General features: G+C 58.8%; 1 protein-coding gene across 4 annotated transcripts; it reads left to right on the top strand.

Annotated features, from left to right (window-relative positions):
* Window positions 1-57: 57 nt before the first annotated feature.
* Window positions 58-13,984, top strand: DHX58 (DExH-box helicase 58). Of its 4 annotated transcripts, none has more exons than XM_073326123.2 (13): window positions 58-2,112; window positions 3,054-3,240; window positions 4,177-4,378; window positions 5,115-5,305; window positions 5,836-5,952; window positions 6,266-6,392; window positions 7,329-7,520; window positions 8,068-8,324; window positions 9,029-9,178; window positions 9,800-9,961; window positions 10,231-10,421; window positions 10,953-11,049; window positions 11,767-13,984. In XM_073326123.2, exons 2-13 carry the CDS (start codon window positions 3,073-3,075, stop codon window positions 11,938-11,940), a joined length of 2,028 nt encoding a protein of 675 aa, XP_073182224.1. In that variant the 5' UTR covers window positions 58-2,112; window positions 3,054-3,072; the 3' UTR covers window positions 11,941-13,984. The 4 variants fall into 4 exon arrangements, with proteins under 4 accessions (XP_073182224.1, XP_073182222.1, XP_073182220.1 ...); XM_073326121.2 differs by lacking the exon at window positions 58-2,112 and adding an exon at window positions 2,139-2,704; XM_073326119.2 differs by lacking the exon at window positions 58-2,112 and having other exon boundaries at window positions 2,978-3,240.
* Window positions 13,985-16,317: the final 2,333 nt, after the last annotated feature.

The following is a 16,317-nucleotide window of genomic DNA, read 5'->3' as shown; positions in this document are numbered from 1 at the left end:
GGCACTGTGGGTGGGCAGCCTCCCCCGGTTCCCTCCTGAGATGCCCATGGTGCTGCTCTGCCCCAGACTGTTGGCTGACGCCAGTTGCCGCCACCTCTGTCCAGCTGCAGCAGGAAGCCGTGAGCACCAGCCTGGGAATGAGATGGTCAAACAGCCTGCAAAGCAATCCCTTCTCGCAACCCCCGCCAGGGGCTACCCCCCCCCGGCCCTGACTCAGCTGGGAGCCCAGGGTAGACCGCTCCCACCATGTGCTCTGCGGTGCCCTCTGCCCCTGGGCTGAGCCCTGTGTCCCTCAGAGTTAATCGTGCACAGTGGGCTGGGACTGCCAGCTCTCCCTGGCACACCTCCCTGCCAAGTGGTGTCTCCTGCCAGCTGGAGCTAGAGACTTGGGCCCCTCTAGTAATTGTACCATGAGGCCAACCCCAGCTGAGCTCAGGCCCCTCTTGTGCCAGGGGCCATGAACCAGCAAGAGTCTCTGCCCCAGAGCTCCCAGTCTCAAGCAGAGCCAGGGGGATGGGACTTGCCCAAGGTCACACGTGAGGGCCAAAGCAGAGCTAGGAAGTGAACACTGTCCAGGGCTCTGCCCACTGGCCCCTGTGTGTTGTGGGTGTAAGTGCAGCAGTGTAAGGACGAGGGCGACATCCGGTAACTGCCCAGAGATCTCTGTGCTGACTGGTGCCGCTAAACAGCAGCCGGTCAATATGGCTAGGCCGAGGCATCCTTCATTCAGGCTCAATGGGACAAGCAATTAAATATCCCAACATCTAGCAATAGCTGGAAACAATAGGAGACCACCACCCATGTCATTGGGCCACAGGCTGGAGTGAAGCTTTGGGGGTTGGACTAGATGACCTTCTGGGGTCCCTTCCAACCCTGATATTCTATGATTCTATGATCTGAGAGGTTTCCCCAGGCTTGATTGCAGATGCAGGTGTTAGGGCTGGTTGGTTGCAGCTGTGTGCAAGAGAAAGCAGAATACCAAGAGAACGGTGGGAGAAGCAGTGGAGAGCATGGCCCTGAGTGGGAGCCAAGACAGCTGCTTAGCGTACAAGACTGGCTCGAGGGCTGGCTGGGAAATGGAGCCAAACTGCCCCTATTTGTTTCCTTGCGATTCAGGGGCATTGTGGGTCAGACCAAAAGTCCATCTAGCCGTATCCTGTCTTCCGACTGTGGCCAGTGCAAGGGGCCCTAGAGGGAATGGACAGAACAGGGAATCATCAAGTGATCCATCCCGTCTCCCATTCCCAGCTCCTGGCAAACAGAGGCTAGGGACACCATCCCTGCCCAGCCTGGCTAATCGCCATTGATGGACCTATCCTCCGTGAATTTGTCTAGTTCTTTTTTGAACCCTGTTATGGTCTTGGCCTTCACAACATCCTCTGGCAAGGAGTTCCACGGGTTGACTGTGTGTTGTGTGAAGAAATACTTCCTTTTATGTGTTTTAAACCTGCTGCCTGTTAATTTCATTGGGTGACCCCTAGTTCTTGTGTTATGAGGAGTAAATAACACTTCCTGATTCACTTTCTCCACCCCAGTCATGATTTTATAGACCTCGATCATATCTCCCCTTAGCCGTCTCTTTTCCAAGCTGAAAAGTCCCAGTCTTATTCATCTCTCCTCATAGGGAAGTCATTCCATTCCCCAAATCATTTTTGTTGCCCTTTTCTGAACTGTTTCCAAGTCCAATAGATCTTTTTTGAGAGGGGGCGACCAGAGCTGCTCACAGTGTCCAAGGTGTGGGCGTACCCTGGCTTTATATAGAGGCATATGATGTTTTCTGTCTTATTATGGATCCCTTTCCTAATGAGGCCCAACTTTCAATTTGCTTTTTGACTGCTGGGCTCCCAAGAAATTGCTGGAACTTCTGCTACTGGGAATAACCGGGTCAGGCCCTGCCTGGGGGCTGAGCTCAGGGTGGGGCTGCCCTCCCCAAGAGCCCGGTTTCTGTGTCTAGCACTGGATTTGGTTTTGATTTCTGTCTGTGACGGCTTGGCTGGGGGATCCCTGAGGGGGACTCCAGGGCAGTGCAAGCAGCTGGTGCAGCGACCTGCGGATTCACTGTGGTGTAGCCGAGCCCTGCGCTGGGCTTGTGACTTCGGCTCCCGGATCCAGGTCAGTGTAACCTGGGTTAAGCCTGCCCGGCGCAGGGGGGCTGGAATAATGGGTATGGGGGAGGCGGGGTGCTGAGAGCCATTGAACCAAACTGTAAATCCTGGGTATAATGGAAACCCTTTCAAGCCAGGGGGGTGCTGCAGCCCCTCCCAGCACCCCCAGTTCCAGCAGCCCTGGGTGGGAGCCGCAGCTGGCAGGAGGTGGGCGGCCAGGCTCGGCCGGGGAGCGGAGCTGCTGTGAGACCCCCCCTGGCTGGGGCTCCCGGAAGCGTTTTGCTTTCAGGCTCTGAAGCGAGAGTTTAAAAGCCCAAGGTCTCGGGCCTTGGCTGGGGCAGCTGCCGGGCCAGTGGGGAGCAGGCGACTCACCCGGGTCCATTTGCCAGCGGGGTGATTCTGGGCGGAGAGGGGCGCTGCTGGGCGAGAGGTGCCCGTCTGCTCCTGCCGCCCGCCCCTGCCCTCGCCCTCCGGCTGGGGGTACCCCCTGGGGCCAGGGGCTGCTGGCTGGCACAGGCATCCTGCCCAGGCTCACGGACGCTGGGGGGTCAGACGAGCTGCCCTGGTACCTTCTAAGCCCAGGGGTCCACGGTTCTAAGGTGCGGGGCTGGGGCAGCGGTGGGTGGCTCAGTGGCCCACGCTCCTGTCTGACCGGACCGTTCTCTGCCTGCAGGGAGCTTGGGCGGCCAGGCGGAGTGGAGGGGGTAGATTGGAGGAGGCCAGGAGAGGGGATGGAAGGTGTCGGGGGGGATGATGGATTGGGGGCTGGGCAGGGGGTGGAGAGAGGGGTAGGCTGGAAGCCCAGTAAGGAGTTGGGAAATGGGGGATGGGGGCTGATCAGGGGGTGGAGAGAGGGAGGGGTTGGAAGGCAGGGCAGGGGGCTAGCTTTGCTTTGTCCATGCTAATACCAGCTTTGCCCCCTTCACGCTGGCCCTGCGCTTCCTGCAGGTGCCCAGTGCCCACCCACATGGAGCTGCGTGACTATCAGTGGGAAGTGATCCTGCCCGCCTTGGAGGGCGAGAACATCATCATCTGGCTGCCCACTGGTTCAGGGAAGACCCGGGCAGCCGCCTACGTGTGCAAGAGGCACCTGGAGACTCGGAAGCGGGCCAAGGTGGCCGTGCTGGTGAACAGGGTGAGACTGGCTTTGCACTGGTCGGGGGGCATGGCTCATGCCGGGGTGGGGCTGATTCTCCCAGCCTAGCCTGCCCCGGCCAGACATGATGGGGAGGCAGGACGTGTTGGGGCTGCAGCCGGAGAGGGGACCAGCCAGAGTGAGGAGCCGCCCCCGCCCCAGGCCTTCAGCTCTTTGCACAACAAACATGCTACATGTTACGGAGGAGCCGTGTGGGCTGAGTCCCCACGTTCGCTGGATGGTCGCCATGTGCCAGGCGGGGCTGTGGGGGCAGAGGGCATTTGGGCTAATTACCCACATCAGGCTGGCCTCACGGTCTCAAGGGGGTGGATTTTACGCTGGGGGGGAGCTGTGTTCATGCAGCGGGTGGGAAAGCAAGCAGGCAAAACACACCCGCTTCCCCCTCTGCCCAGGTAGCCGAGAGCTGGCTCAGTCCCTTTGGCCAGACATCTCTGGAGGCTGCAGCCTTTCAGCTTGCACAGCGGCCAGGTCTTGTGGCTGCCCATCCTCCCCCACGGCCGAGCATGGCACCCCAGCACTGTGTGCTGTGTTCTCTGCATAGCTGGTCCATGTGAGAGGATAACAGCCTACTACTGCTGCTAGCTAATGGCATTATCCTGTTAGCTCCAGTGATGGAGAGGGCTGTGCTGAAGGTCCTGGGTTCAAAACCTGCCGAGGACCCATGCTAAGGAGGGAGGGTCCCCAAACACCTGCTCCTACGCTGGAGCCCCCTAGACCGGCCGGGCGTGGCTGGCTCGGGGTGGGCAGGGGCTGCTCTGCTTGGCCTCTGTTGTCCATGGGAGGTCGCTCAGCTCAGCAGCCAGGGCTCTCCCCAGACCCTGCTCTCCACCCCACCCGGAGCTCAGGGAAGGTTCTGGGCTGACGCTCTTCAGCACACAAGCCTCACTGGGCGTCTCTTGTGTGCTGGGTCGCTAGGTGCACCTGGTGGATCAGCACTACACGCAGGAATTCCACGCGCTGCGGGATCGCTTTCAGGTCACGCCCATCAGCAGCGACAGCGACCGGAAATTCTTCTTCTCCCAGGAGGTGAAGCTGAGCGACCTGGTGATCTGCACAGCGAAGATCCTGCAGAACGCCCTGACCAGCCAGGACCAGGACATGCACGTGGAGCTGACAGGTAGGAGCCCGGCGGGATGGGAGCCGTCCCACGTGGGGCTGGGATCTCAGGACCGGATCCCCAGCTCAGGTCAGTTGGGTGTGCTGATGTCAGTGCTGATTGACACCGGCTGAGGATCTGGCCTTTGGTTACTGCTGACTGTGCACAAGCCAGCGAGAAAACCCAGCTTGACTCTCAGATCCTGGGGGATGGAGATGGTGGGAGCGAGAGAAAAGGGCTGGTCCCTGGGCAGAGCCCTGGGCTGGGAGCCAGGCCACAACGTGACGATGGCCGATTCATTCCCTGTCGATACAGTGGGGACAGTGAGCCTGCCCTGCCTTGGAGATCAAAGGGCGGGAGAAGGGCCAGTGCCGATGTTTTGTAAACTGCCCACATTTGATCTGGAGTCCGTGGGAGGCAGACAAGACAGTGTCATTCCCCTGCCCTCGGCAGTTGCTGGTCACCTCACAGAGCAGACCCTAGCTCTGCCCACACGGTCCCCTTGCTGAAGCATCTGCACCTTGAAATCCTCCCAGACTTGATGTCTCCATTTGGCAGCTGGGGACTGCAACCCAGAGAGGCTAAGTGATGTGCCCAAGGCGCCCCAGGGAGTCTGTGGCAGAGCTGGGAACTGACCCCGGGTCCTCAGCTAGCACCATAGTCACTCCCGCTCCTTCTGGAGCCTCTTCCCACGCCCCATCCCCATCAGCCTCTCTCCAGGCCCCTCAGCTTGGCTCAGCCTCGTCTCCCTGGGCAGATTTCTCCCTGCTGGTGATTGACGAATGCCACCACACCCACAAGGACGGCGTCTACAACCAGATCATGGAGGATTACCTGGAGCGCAAGATGAGAGGCGAGCGGAAGCTGCCGCAGATCCTGGGCCTCACCGCCTCTCCCGGCACCGGGGGAGCCACCAACTTCCAGGGGGCCAGGCAGCACATCCTGCAGGTGAGTGGAGCGTTCCTCGTGCCCCGCATCCCAGCTAAGAGGGGTACGTGGCTGGCTGCCACCCCAGTGGCCCAGGAACTGCGGCACCTCCCTGAGATTGCACCAGGCTTGTCTTTTGGCTGCTGGAAAAGGCCCTTGGAGACGAAATTGGGGCCGTGCAAGCTGTCCACCAAGGGAGCCCATCTCCTCGGCATCTGGTCACCTGACACACCTGAGATTCTAGCCACGGCAGCCACATGGATCACGGAGCTGCAGTGTTGTTCCCTCTGGCGTCTGTCAGGGGATGTCTTCAGGGTGTGGGGGTGTGAGTGGCTGCTGGTGCCACGCTGGGATGCTGATGGTATCCCTGCCTGGGTACATCTGGGATATCCCCCCCACCTCCTTCTTTGCACTGGGACCTTCCCAGCTCAGTGCGTCCAGGCATGTGCCCTTTGGCCCCAGACTAGTGCCTGTGGCTCAGAGCAGGATGCCGGAGGGGCTGGCATGTGGCTCATACGGCTCTCGGGGGGGTGGGTGTTTAACCCTTTTAGATCTGCGCCAACCTGGACACCGCCAAAATCATGTCGACCCAGAAGCACCGTGTCCACCTGGAGGCTCAGGTCCCGCAGCCCAGGAAGCAGTACGATGTGTCCCACGAAAGGCTGCAGGTATAGGGCTCTCGGAGCTGCACATGGGCGCGGACCCCAGGGGGGAAGAGAGAGACCCCACTGCAGGGGAGGCCAGTGACAGCCCTTCGGGGTTTAAACCCCTCAGTCAGCTCCGCTTAGGTCAGAGCCTGGGAGGTGGGCAGGGGTGGCCGAGCCAGGGCCCTTCACAGCCCATCCCATAATCAGCTGGGTCCCCTGTGGTCCCAGCCTGCGACCCGGCTTGCACCGTGCCCTCAGGGCACGCCGCGGGCAGCAGCCTTCCCCTGGAGACATTGAGCCCCTCTGAGCTCCCCCGCCGCACTCTGCTCTCCAGGATCCCTTGGGCAGGAAGCTGAAGGAGACCATGGCCCACATCCACCAGTACCTGGACGTTCGCGGCGTGCCACAGGACTTCGGCACACAGATCTACGAGCAGCGCATTGTCGAGCTGGGGACGGAAGGTGAGGGGCTGTGCCCCAGTGCATGGGGGTTGGGAGGATCCATAGAAATCTAGAGCTAATCAGGGGGAGGAAGGTTGGGCTTGTGGCTCAGGCATTGGATTGGGACTCGGGAGCTCTGGATTCAATTCCCAGCTCCGCCTGGCCTTGGGCAAGTCAGTTCACTGCTCTGTGCCTCAGTTTCCCCACCTGTAAAATGGTGATAACGATCCTCTCTTTCAACTGAAGGGGCAGGGCTAGTCTCTTATCATGTGTCCACGTGGTGCCTAGCACAATGGGATCCCTCCAGGCGTTACTGTGTCTACACACAAATGGCTTAGATAAACCACCTGGGCTCCAGAACGGGCACCCACGCAGATCCCAATGGCAGTGCTTGCGAGAGGGCAGAATCCTCAGCATGTCCCTTAGCTGTGGAACTCCCTGCTGCAGGGTGGGAAGGAAGCTAATAGTCCTGCAGGGTTTTTGCACGGAACAGTGCCTGCAGTGACCCGAGCCATGAATCCGATCCCAAGGATTGTGCAGCCTCATGCACCAAGGCGCAAAGTGATCCGGGGAAGGAATTACCCCGCCCCTCCTGTGGGATAGCCTGGGCCTCTGATCCCGCCCCCCGGCTGCTGTGGGGGACTGAACCAGGTTATACTGCTCAGTAACCACAGTCACCAGCGTGGTATTTTCTGTTACTGCCTTTTCCTCCTCACTGTGTAATGGGCATTTGAAACATGCTTTCTTCCTGGAGCTGGGAATAGAACCCAGGAGTCCTGGCTCCCAGCCTCCCCTGCTCTAACACTAGATACACTCCCCTCCCGGAGCCAGGAATAGAACCCAGGAGTCCGGAGCCCGGTCCCCGCACTGGCCCCGCTGTCAGTGACTGTCCAAGGCACCGTGCCGGGGACTTGGCCCTCAGCAGCCGCTACAGTGGTTTTGTTCCTACGTCCCCAGGAGCCGAGTCGTTCTGCCGTAAGAAGCGTACGTGCGCCATCCACCTGCGGAAGTACAACGACGCGCTGCTGATCAATGACACGGTGCGTGCCATCGATGCCTTCAGCACCCTGGACGACTTCTACCAGCTGGAAAAGGCCACCAAGGTTCTGCAGGACCCCACGGAGCGCTTCCTCGTCAGCACCTTTGAGGGTGAGGGCTGGAAGCGGGATACGGGGGGGACCTGGAGAGCCCATAACAAAGCAAGGGGAGGGGTCAGCTAGGACCAGTGTGCTCATCTAGGTAGGCCTCCTGCATAGGGCAGGCCAGAGAACCCTCCCCAGGAAGTGGGGGCAGGTACCTGCCCAGACAGGCAAGTGGCAGAACTGGGACTAGAACCCATGTGTCCTGACTCCCAGTCCAGTGTCCTAACTACTAGGCCATGCTGCCCCTCACAGTGCTAGGGGCATGGGACCTCTCTCTGGGAGGACTCGCTGCCGGATGTCCATTACGTGTGAAGAGCGTTAGGATTAATGTAACCCATGGTGGGGAGCGGGGCCGGTCCCCAGGAGCGGATAAGAGCCTACTGCAGCTGCCAGCTACCAGAATCGCTCCTTTCACCTCAGCGGTAGAAGTCTGTGCTCTTAGCGCTGCAGGCCCTGGGGCTGAATCCTGGGCCAGGGTGCGTGTGCTGTAAATGAGCCCGGGGGCTCGCTGGCTCAGAGCTGCAGTGCTCATCCGTCTGTGCGTCCCGTTGCAGAGAACAGGACAGCCCTGCTGGCTCTGGCCAGCGACCCGCGCTACGAGAACCCCAAGCTGAGCAAGCTGGAGGAGATCCTCCAGGAGCAGTTCAAGACCCCAGACAGCTCCCGCGGCATCATCTTCACCAAGACGCGCCAGAGCGCCCACGCCCTGCACAAGTGGATCCAGGAGAATGCGAAGCTGGCAAGGCTGGGCATTAAGGCAGCTGTCCTAACTGGAGCCGGCTATAGCAACCAGACCAAGCACATGACCCAGGTGGGTGGGTGTGTGCGAGGGAGGGGGCAGACAGGGTGAAGGCAGCAGTGCCCAGCATGGCTCTTCTCAGCCCAGGAGCTCCAGGAGCTTTGCACACACACACCCTCTTGAGAGAGGAGCGAGAAACTGAGGCACAAAGAAGCAAGTGCCGTGCTCCCCAGGCTGGTGACAGAGCTGGGAAGAGAACCCAGATGTCCTGACCCTCAAGCTGTATCCCACTAGGACCCAGTCTCCTCTCGCAGCTGGGAGAAGAGAACCCTGGAGTCCCAGCCCCTCCAAGAGCTGGGAAAAGAACCCAGGAATCCTGACTCCCACCCCCTCCTCTGTTCTAACCACAAGGGCCTCCCCGTGGAGCCTCTCCTGCCCCACCCCACCCCACTGGGTGAGCTGAAAGAAGCGTGAGGGACCTGTCCCCTCGCATTTGGGAGGGAAGGAATGAGTTAGTAGTTTTAATCCGTGTAATTCTCACCCTGTCGTGGCCCGGGGGGCCCTGGGGCCGTGTCCTGGGGAGTCCCCATGCAGAGCTGCAGCTTCGGACTCTGTGTCCCAGGTCCCATCTTTCCAAGGTTCCCTGTTGTCCTTTAGCCCGGCAGCTGGGCGATTGCAGACAGGCCTGCCTGGGACCCTGGAACGGGCCCCTGCAGCACCTGGGTCCAGGCCCGCCGTGGGAGGGAACGTTAGCTCCATCCCTTCTCTCTTCCCAGAACAAGCAGCAAGACGTGATCAAGTTGTTCCGCAAGGGAGACTTCAACCTGCTCTTCTCCACCAGCGTGGCCGAGGAGGGCCTGGACATCCCAGAATGCAACATTGTGGTTCGCTACGGGCTGATGACCAACGAGATTGCCATGGTGCAGGTAGCCGGCCGCTCCCGGGTCCTGGCCAGGCTCTTCCCTTGTTCCCCGGATCCCTCCCTCCTGGCTCCGAGGGACCGAGCACTAGGCTGGGCTGTGCGTCTCGGCTCCATGGGGTGGGGCAAGCTGCTGCCTTCCTCGGTGCAGGGGGAAGCCGCCTGTCCCAGGCCCACCTGGCTGGGTCTGTCTGACACACACCTGGCCCCCGGCTCCCCGGAGTCCTGCTGGGCGCCACTCGCAGCCGGGTCCCTCTCGATGCAGCAGGTGCAGAGCTCAGGAGCAGGAGCTGTGCAGCGAGGCCAGGGCCACATGGGGCACAGAGACCAGACTCCCCACTGCTCTCTGGGGGGCTCCCTGCAGGCCAGGGTCTAGGCATGCTGGTGGGGGGGCTGCGCCCACGAGGTCTTGCATCCCCAGTGCCATCTGCCAGCACCAGAGGATGGCGAAGCCGCCCACACCCAGTGGGCTCAGCGTTCCCCCAACCCCCTCGCTAGGGGGCGTTGCAGACCTCCCATCCCCCTACTCCTGGGTAGGGTGTGGGGAGGGGTGCTGCCGGCGCTTTCCCTGGGCTCCTTCCTGAGCTGACCTCAGGCGTGACCCGACTGCACGTCCCCGTTTGCACAGGCCAGGGGCCGCGCCCGCGCCAAGAACAGTCTGTACTCCGTCCTCGCCAAGGCCAACAGCAAGGAGGTGTCGCGGGAGCGGCTGAACGAGACCCTGGAGGAGCTCACGCAAAGAGTCATCGAAGAGGTGCAGGCCATGCCGGAGAAGGAGTACCTGGACACGGTGAGGGGGCCGTGTCCACGCGCCATGGTGCAGAGGGGGGTTCCCGGTGCATTGGGCCCACTGGCACCTCAGGCCCCGTTCTCCACCCCAGCCACGCTGCTCAGACAGCCTGCTCGGTGCTAAGGCCCCCACGTGCCCGCCCCAGGCCGGCGGTGGGGACAGAGCGGAGCTGAGGGGGCTGGTGGTGCCTCTTGCCACGTGTCTGTGGGTGTCTCGCCTGCCGTGGTGTTCCCGCCACACCTCCGTTGAGCTGCCCTCCCCTCCCACAGATCGCAGCCCTGCAGCGAAGCGCCATCGTTAGCCAGAAGGTGAAGAGGGCTGAAGGCAACCAGAAGCGGCAGCTGCACGAGCCGGACGCCGTCCGCCTCCACTGTATAAACTGCAACGTGGCCGTGTGCCACGGCAGCGACCTGCGCACCGTGGAGAAGATGCACCACGTCAACGTCAACCCGGACTTCAAGTGAGGGCGGACTGGGGGGATGGGGACCGGGGAGGGGACCCGCGTGAGCAACGGCCCCCATATCCCCCAGGGGCACCCGGCCATTTGCTCTGTGTGGGCTGCCAGAGCTGGGAGGGGAGGTGGGCAGACGCCTGCCAGCACCCACTGGGCCAAGGGAATCTGGGGACAGTCGCTAGATGTTCCCCGACCCCCTGCCCTCAGACCTCTCTCATTCTGCGCTGAGGCCCCCTGCCTGGCAGCCCTGCTGGCCCCTCACTCAGCGCTGGGACTCCCTGCGGGGCTAGGGCTCCCTAGCAAGATCCTGGAGAGACACGTCTTTCGGCCCCATCAGGCCTGGATCATTCCCGTCTGCTCCAGGGAACAGCTTGGCCATACTTGGGCTGGGATTGTCCCTCTTCCTGGGCGGTGGGAGGGCAGCTCCCCTCCCCAGGTGGCTGCGTGCTGGCTCCAATTGAGAGCTCTGCACTCTTGGCTCACAAGCACCCTCTTCTTAGCTTCTTATGGCAACGGCTCTTGGTGCATTTCCTGCAGGATTTACTACAACGCCACGTCCGCCAAAATGGAGATTCCCCGGAACTTCAAGGACTGGAAGCCAGGGGGCAGCATCAGCTGTGCCAGCTGCGGCCAGGTGAGTCCGCGGCTGGGGAACCCGCTGGGGCCGGGCAACGCTGTTAGCTGCTTTCATAGGTGACTCTCCCTTACTGGGTAAGCTGGCCCTGGGGTCAAATTGGAAATAGTCCCAGTTTGCGTGGACAGAGTCCAAGTGACGGAGAACCCACACATCCCTTGGGGATCCCAGGCTGCCAGCCCCAAACATTCAAAAATCATGAGGTTTCTAAAAAGGTGGTTTCTGAGCCTTTAGGAGTCACAGCTCCCCTCCTCCCAGCTTTTCTGCAGAGCCATGAGGGCAAGAAACTTCCTTTTTCTTTTAAGGGAAAGCTGAGATTTTCCCCCCCCCCATCACATGACTCCAGGAGCTGGGGCTTTAAGGAAAGCATCAAATATTAAATCCTGGCAATTGGGAATAGTGCGGTCTGCGCTGATGGCTAATTATTTACATTTCAGAATTTCCAATGTGAGTTTTTCTGCATTAAACTTCCAGCCATTGGATCTTGGGTGTATGTGGGAGTGAGTGTGAGCATGTGTCTGTGTGTGTGTGTGTTGGTGTGTGTGTGATTCAGGTATATACACTCACCCGTCTATGACTTGGAGCCATTTGTACAATTCAGCTTGGGGATCAGATCGGAAGCCCCGTCGCCCAGATGTGTGACCGTTTTGGTCCCGGCGATTTGCGGTGGGTCCTGACTGTCCATCCAGGTGATGTGTCCCTCGTCTGTCCATGCAGGCCTGGGGCATGGAGATGATCTACCGCAGCGTGACGCTGCCCATCCTCTCCATCAAAAACTTCGTGGTGGCGACACCGGACGGGAACAAACAGACCAAGCAGTGGAGCCGGGTGACTTTCGCCATCGAGGAGTTTGACTATGTGGAGTACTGCAGCAGCAAGCTGGGCATGTAGCACCCGGCGCGCTCAGGAGACTGTCCGAGCCCCAGGCACCCTCCCATGGTGATAGGGAGCCTCAGCCCAGCCCTTGGCATGGTAGGCGGGAGCGCCCCTCCCGGAGATCAGCACTGGGCACAGTGGAAGCATTTTAACCCTGCTTTGTCCAGGTGTGGCTCTGTCTTTCCTCCATAAGCTCTGCAGCACCCGGGCACTAGGCAGGAGCAGACCAATGGAGGAGTAAGAACCCCCTGGAGATGGGGGCCCCCCTGCGCTCCTGCCCCCTCTGCTCTGCTGGGCCCCTCTGGGCCCGCGCAGAATCAGGTGCAGGATTGGGACCTAGGGGGGCTGCCTCCCCCAGAGACCAGACTCTGGGCTGAGAGGTGGTCTAGGGATGGGACTGAAGTGTCCCGGCCAAACAAGGCAAGGGACCATCGAACCATAGGGTTAGAAGGGACCGTAGGGGTCATGCAGTCTGACCCCCTGCCAAGATCTGTACTGTTCAGCCCAGGATTGGCCAAAAAATCCCTTCTGCCCTCCCCAGGCATCTAACGCACTCCCCCATCCACCCTCCTCTCCACCCTGCCCTGCCCTCCCCCTCAACACTCACTGCTAAGGGGCAGAGTGGTGTGACCAAAGCACAGCCCTGGGATGCAAGACTCCTGGGTCCTGTTCCCAGCTCTGCCGCTGACTCACTGGCTGATCTCACACACGTCTCGTCCCTCCTCTGTGCCTCAGTTTCCCTACCTGGCAGCCAATGGATAATGCCGCACCCCTTCTAAGGGGCATCTGAGGGTAAATGTCTTTGTGGTTCTGTGAAGGATGGTACGCATCTCTCCCCCGGCCCCTGTCCGGGAGCCCTCCCCGCATCTCGGTCACAGTTTGCAGTGATTCTGCGCAATGCACACAGGCCATGTTTTTTCCTGTTCGGCTGCACGAACCCGAGTGCGTGTCAATTGCAGCAGCGAGTGATCGGTTTGCAGGACTGCCACCAGCCCCTCTGCTGTCCGAACCACTCACCCTTGCAGCGGCTCGTGCTTAGCCGGAGGGGAGAAGCCAGTACGAAAACAGGCAAGTTCTTATGAAAATTGGAAGAATAAAGCCAATAGGGGGCCTCCTTGAGCCTCTCGGGGCCCCACACAATTGCTTAGCCTGCGTATGCCTAGTGCCAGCTCTGGGTGGGTAGGAGGGACAAGCCCCACGGAGTCACTAGACACCACACAATGCGGTCGGGAGCGGCCGGCGAGTTGCTTTGCGTGCTGATCTCCAAGCAGCCTGCTGCCACTTGGGGGGTTTGAGGCTGTGACGCTGGCAGGCCAGGTGGCAGCTCATGCCGCCGTCCCCAGGCCTCAGCTGACCGCTGACAAATACACAGCGGGCACCAGTCTGGCTCCCCGGGGGTTTGTAGTGATAAACCAGGTAGTAGAATTATCAGCATGTGCTTAGTGTTTAGACTTCAGCGAATTGCTGTGAGTTGCTACGTGTGTTAATCTCCGTCAAACTCTGTATCCCACCCTGTAAGGTAATAGCTGAGCGTTTGCGCTGTCAGCCTCTGTAACTGTGTAAAGCCCCGGACTGGAGCGAGAGCGATTAGTGTGAAATGCTGGCCCCCGACGGCAGGCGTTACCGCCAGCCTACAAGGAAGGCCCAGTCACACCATACGGACTAGAGCAGAACGTTAATGTGGACAAAAGACTTGGTTGTTTACGCTCCCTCACCCTATTAAGATGAGTCTCGCCCGTGAATTCCTCCCATGTCCCATCAGCTGAGTTTCAACTCCGAGCAGAAGAGGAGAAGGGAATAAAAACCCCTCAAAGGAGGAACCGGATCTTTATGCTCCTTTGCATAGGACAAGACTCGCTAGGCATAAGCAAAAGATCCCCAGCTGCTCAGCCCGGGTTGTCCCTGCAGGAGACACAGAGCTTGCATAGCATAGAAGCGTCTGTGACTTTTTCAAACTGAAGATTGGAACTCATTTGTGTGCATCTGTTTACCTGCTTTAACTGTATAAATAACTCGGATTTCCTTTTCTATAGAATAAATCTTTAGATAGGTTAGTATAGGATTGGCTACGTGTGTCATCTTTGGTGTGCGATCTGAGGTGCACTTAACCTGGGGTAAGTGATGGCCCTTTGGGACTGGGAGTAACCTGAATATTGCTGTGATTCTTGGTGTAAGGGACCATCTCTCTCAGAGGCAGGCTCACCTGGGTGGCAAGACAGATCAGAGTATCCCAGGGGACTGTCTGTGATTCCGTGGCTAGGTGGTTATGGTGCCTGTGGAGTTCACATGCAATAATGGGCTTGTGCGATCTAAGCATGGCGCTCACAGCCAGGTTGGGGTTCGTGCCCTGCTTCCTAACAGGCTGCCACTCACGCTCTTGAGCTGCTGCAGGACAGCTTGGCAGAGGCATGTGGTCTCAGACCATGTCTGTATTTGCCGAGTTTCTCTTAGATGGAAGAGTGCAGGCTAGAGGCCCGAGGAAAGGCAGAGTCCATGAGCCATCTCGCATATCATGCCCGCCAGCCCGCTCAATGCGCTCATGTCCCACGAAACATGGCTCCAGCGTTCACAGCCCCTCAGAACAGCTGATCTACAGACCTTGTGAGTGGCACATCCAGGACCCCATGGGCACGGAGCAGCCACAGCCCATGAGTCTCTGCCACAAACACTGAGCAGAGCAAACAGCCTGATTAAGACCTGGTCTGAAGAACCCCCCCGAGCTCATTTTGTCCACCTGACAGGGAGGAAGCAGCCTGGTTGGGATCTGAACCTGCCCTGGCGGGTATTTCAGAGCTGATGTTCAGACCCTTCTGGCAGGAGATTAAAGGATTAAAGTGGGAGCTGCAGCCAGGCAGGTCTGAGAACCAGCCAAAGTGGCAGTCTGTAAATATTCAGCAAAGTTATTTGGCATCACAAGGGCAAAGGGAGACTTGCTCCTGGCACATCAAGACAGCCCCTGGCAGCCTTGCTAGGGCTTTTCTGCATCTAATTTTTTGCTTTTTAGTTAATTTGCCATGTTGCATTTTTAACACCTGAGCAAAGTGGCCAGTGAATCCGATCTGGCTGGAACGGCTGATCCCTGCGCTGCTGGGAGCATAACTACACCAAGGGGCTAAGGGATAGAGGAAGGCACATGCCCCCGCTCCATGGCCCAGCCAGCCAGTGGAGACTCTGCAGCAGCCATCAGCACCGGGGCAGAGTTGTCTTAGTTAATGGGATTGGTTTGTTCTTCACTGGGAACTCAGCTGAGACCCCACCAAACTCATGGCACATGCCCAGCTGTTTCCTCCACAATGCATCAGCCTCTCCCATGTGGGCCAGCCCCACCCTCCGTGTAGCCCTGAATGGATTTAATTTGCAAAATCAAACTGATCACAGACAACAGGTTCGGGACTCAAATGGCGACCTGAGAAAAATGTATTCGGGCTGAGTTTGAGATGGGTTAGCGACACACGGAGGCCCAAAAGTTCTAATCAAAAGCCAAAGCAAACGGTAAACACTGGGCAATAAATGGACACAAAGTATAAAGCTGTCCACAAAGTTGACGTACTTACAACTTCATGGAGCAATGAAAATAGAGACAGAAGAGACAGGCAGTGGAGGGCACCATAAATTGCCTATGTCCTTCTGATGCCCCACTGGTAAATATCCCTACATCAGTTTTTGTACCCCTTTGTTTACATATTAACATCCCTGGCCATCGATAATTAAATCTCCACCTCTTGTCCATATGCGGCCTCCTAGGTAACCATAATTAATGTTCTAATTAGTGATAGAGCTATTTGTGTCAAGACATTCATTAACATTTTCAATGCACTAACAGCAAGGGGCATTACTAAACGCCCGACCCCCCAAAAAATGCCATTCAGATTTCATGATTTGTGGTAACTTGTTTATGCCACAGCTCTTCGCGTTGCACCTCATCACCCCGGGTCACTTACTCCTCCTGCCTCTGATGCTGGCAAACTTTGAACTCCCAGCCTTGAGCCGAGTGCCAGGCCTAGCTTAATGCTACCCCTCAGCTTGTACATTCTCCCACTTGCGTTTCAGCGAGAGGGGCCTGGGCTAGATGACCTCCCGCGGTCCCTTCCAGTCCTACGATTCTATGTTAACATCCCTCAGCCAGTTGCACCGTCTCCGTATAAAGTACGGTTGTTTTATAACCCCTGCAGGCTCAGGTTAGGGGGGGACAGACCCACACTCAGCCTGCCGCAACAGCAAAGACACAGTGGCTGGCTGGTTCTTTATAACGTCTCCAGGGCGAGGCAGGCCCCAAGCAAAAAATTTGCCACCCCAAGTTCTGAGAGCGCAACTGCCCAAGCAAGCAAAAAACAAAGGGGACCCAGAGCCGGTCCTGGTAGCACGCTGTGTGAGAGAAGGTGCTGTCCCGAT

This window comes from Lepidochelys kempii, chromosome 27, assembly GCF_965140285.1.
Source record: "Lepidochelys kempii isolate rLepKem1 chromosome 27, rLepKem1.hap1, whole genome shotgun sequence".
Taxonomy (NCBI): Eukaryota; Metazoa; Chordata; order Testudines; family Cheloniidae; genus Lepidochelys; species Lepidochelys kempii.
Note: the sequence above shows the minus strand (reverse complement) of the source record. Positions and strands in the feature narration are given on the sequence as shown.

Coding starts and splice junctions, on each gene's coding strand:
- DHX58 (XM_073326119.2), top strand. CDS start 3,004: ATGCTAATACCAGCTTTGCCCCCTTCACGCTGGCCCTGCGCTTCCTGC. Junction 5,953..6,265: donor TGTCCCACGAAAGGCTGCAG/GTATAGGGCTCT, acceptor TCTGCTCTCCAG/GATCCCTTGGGCAGGAAGCT. Junction 6,393..7,328: donor TGTCGAGCTGGGGACGGAAG/GTGAGGGGCTGT, acceptor CTACGTCCCCAG/GAGCCGAGTCGTTCTGCCGT.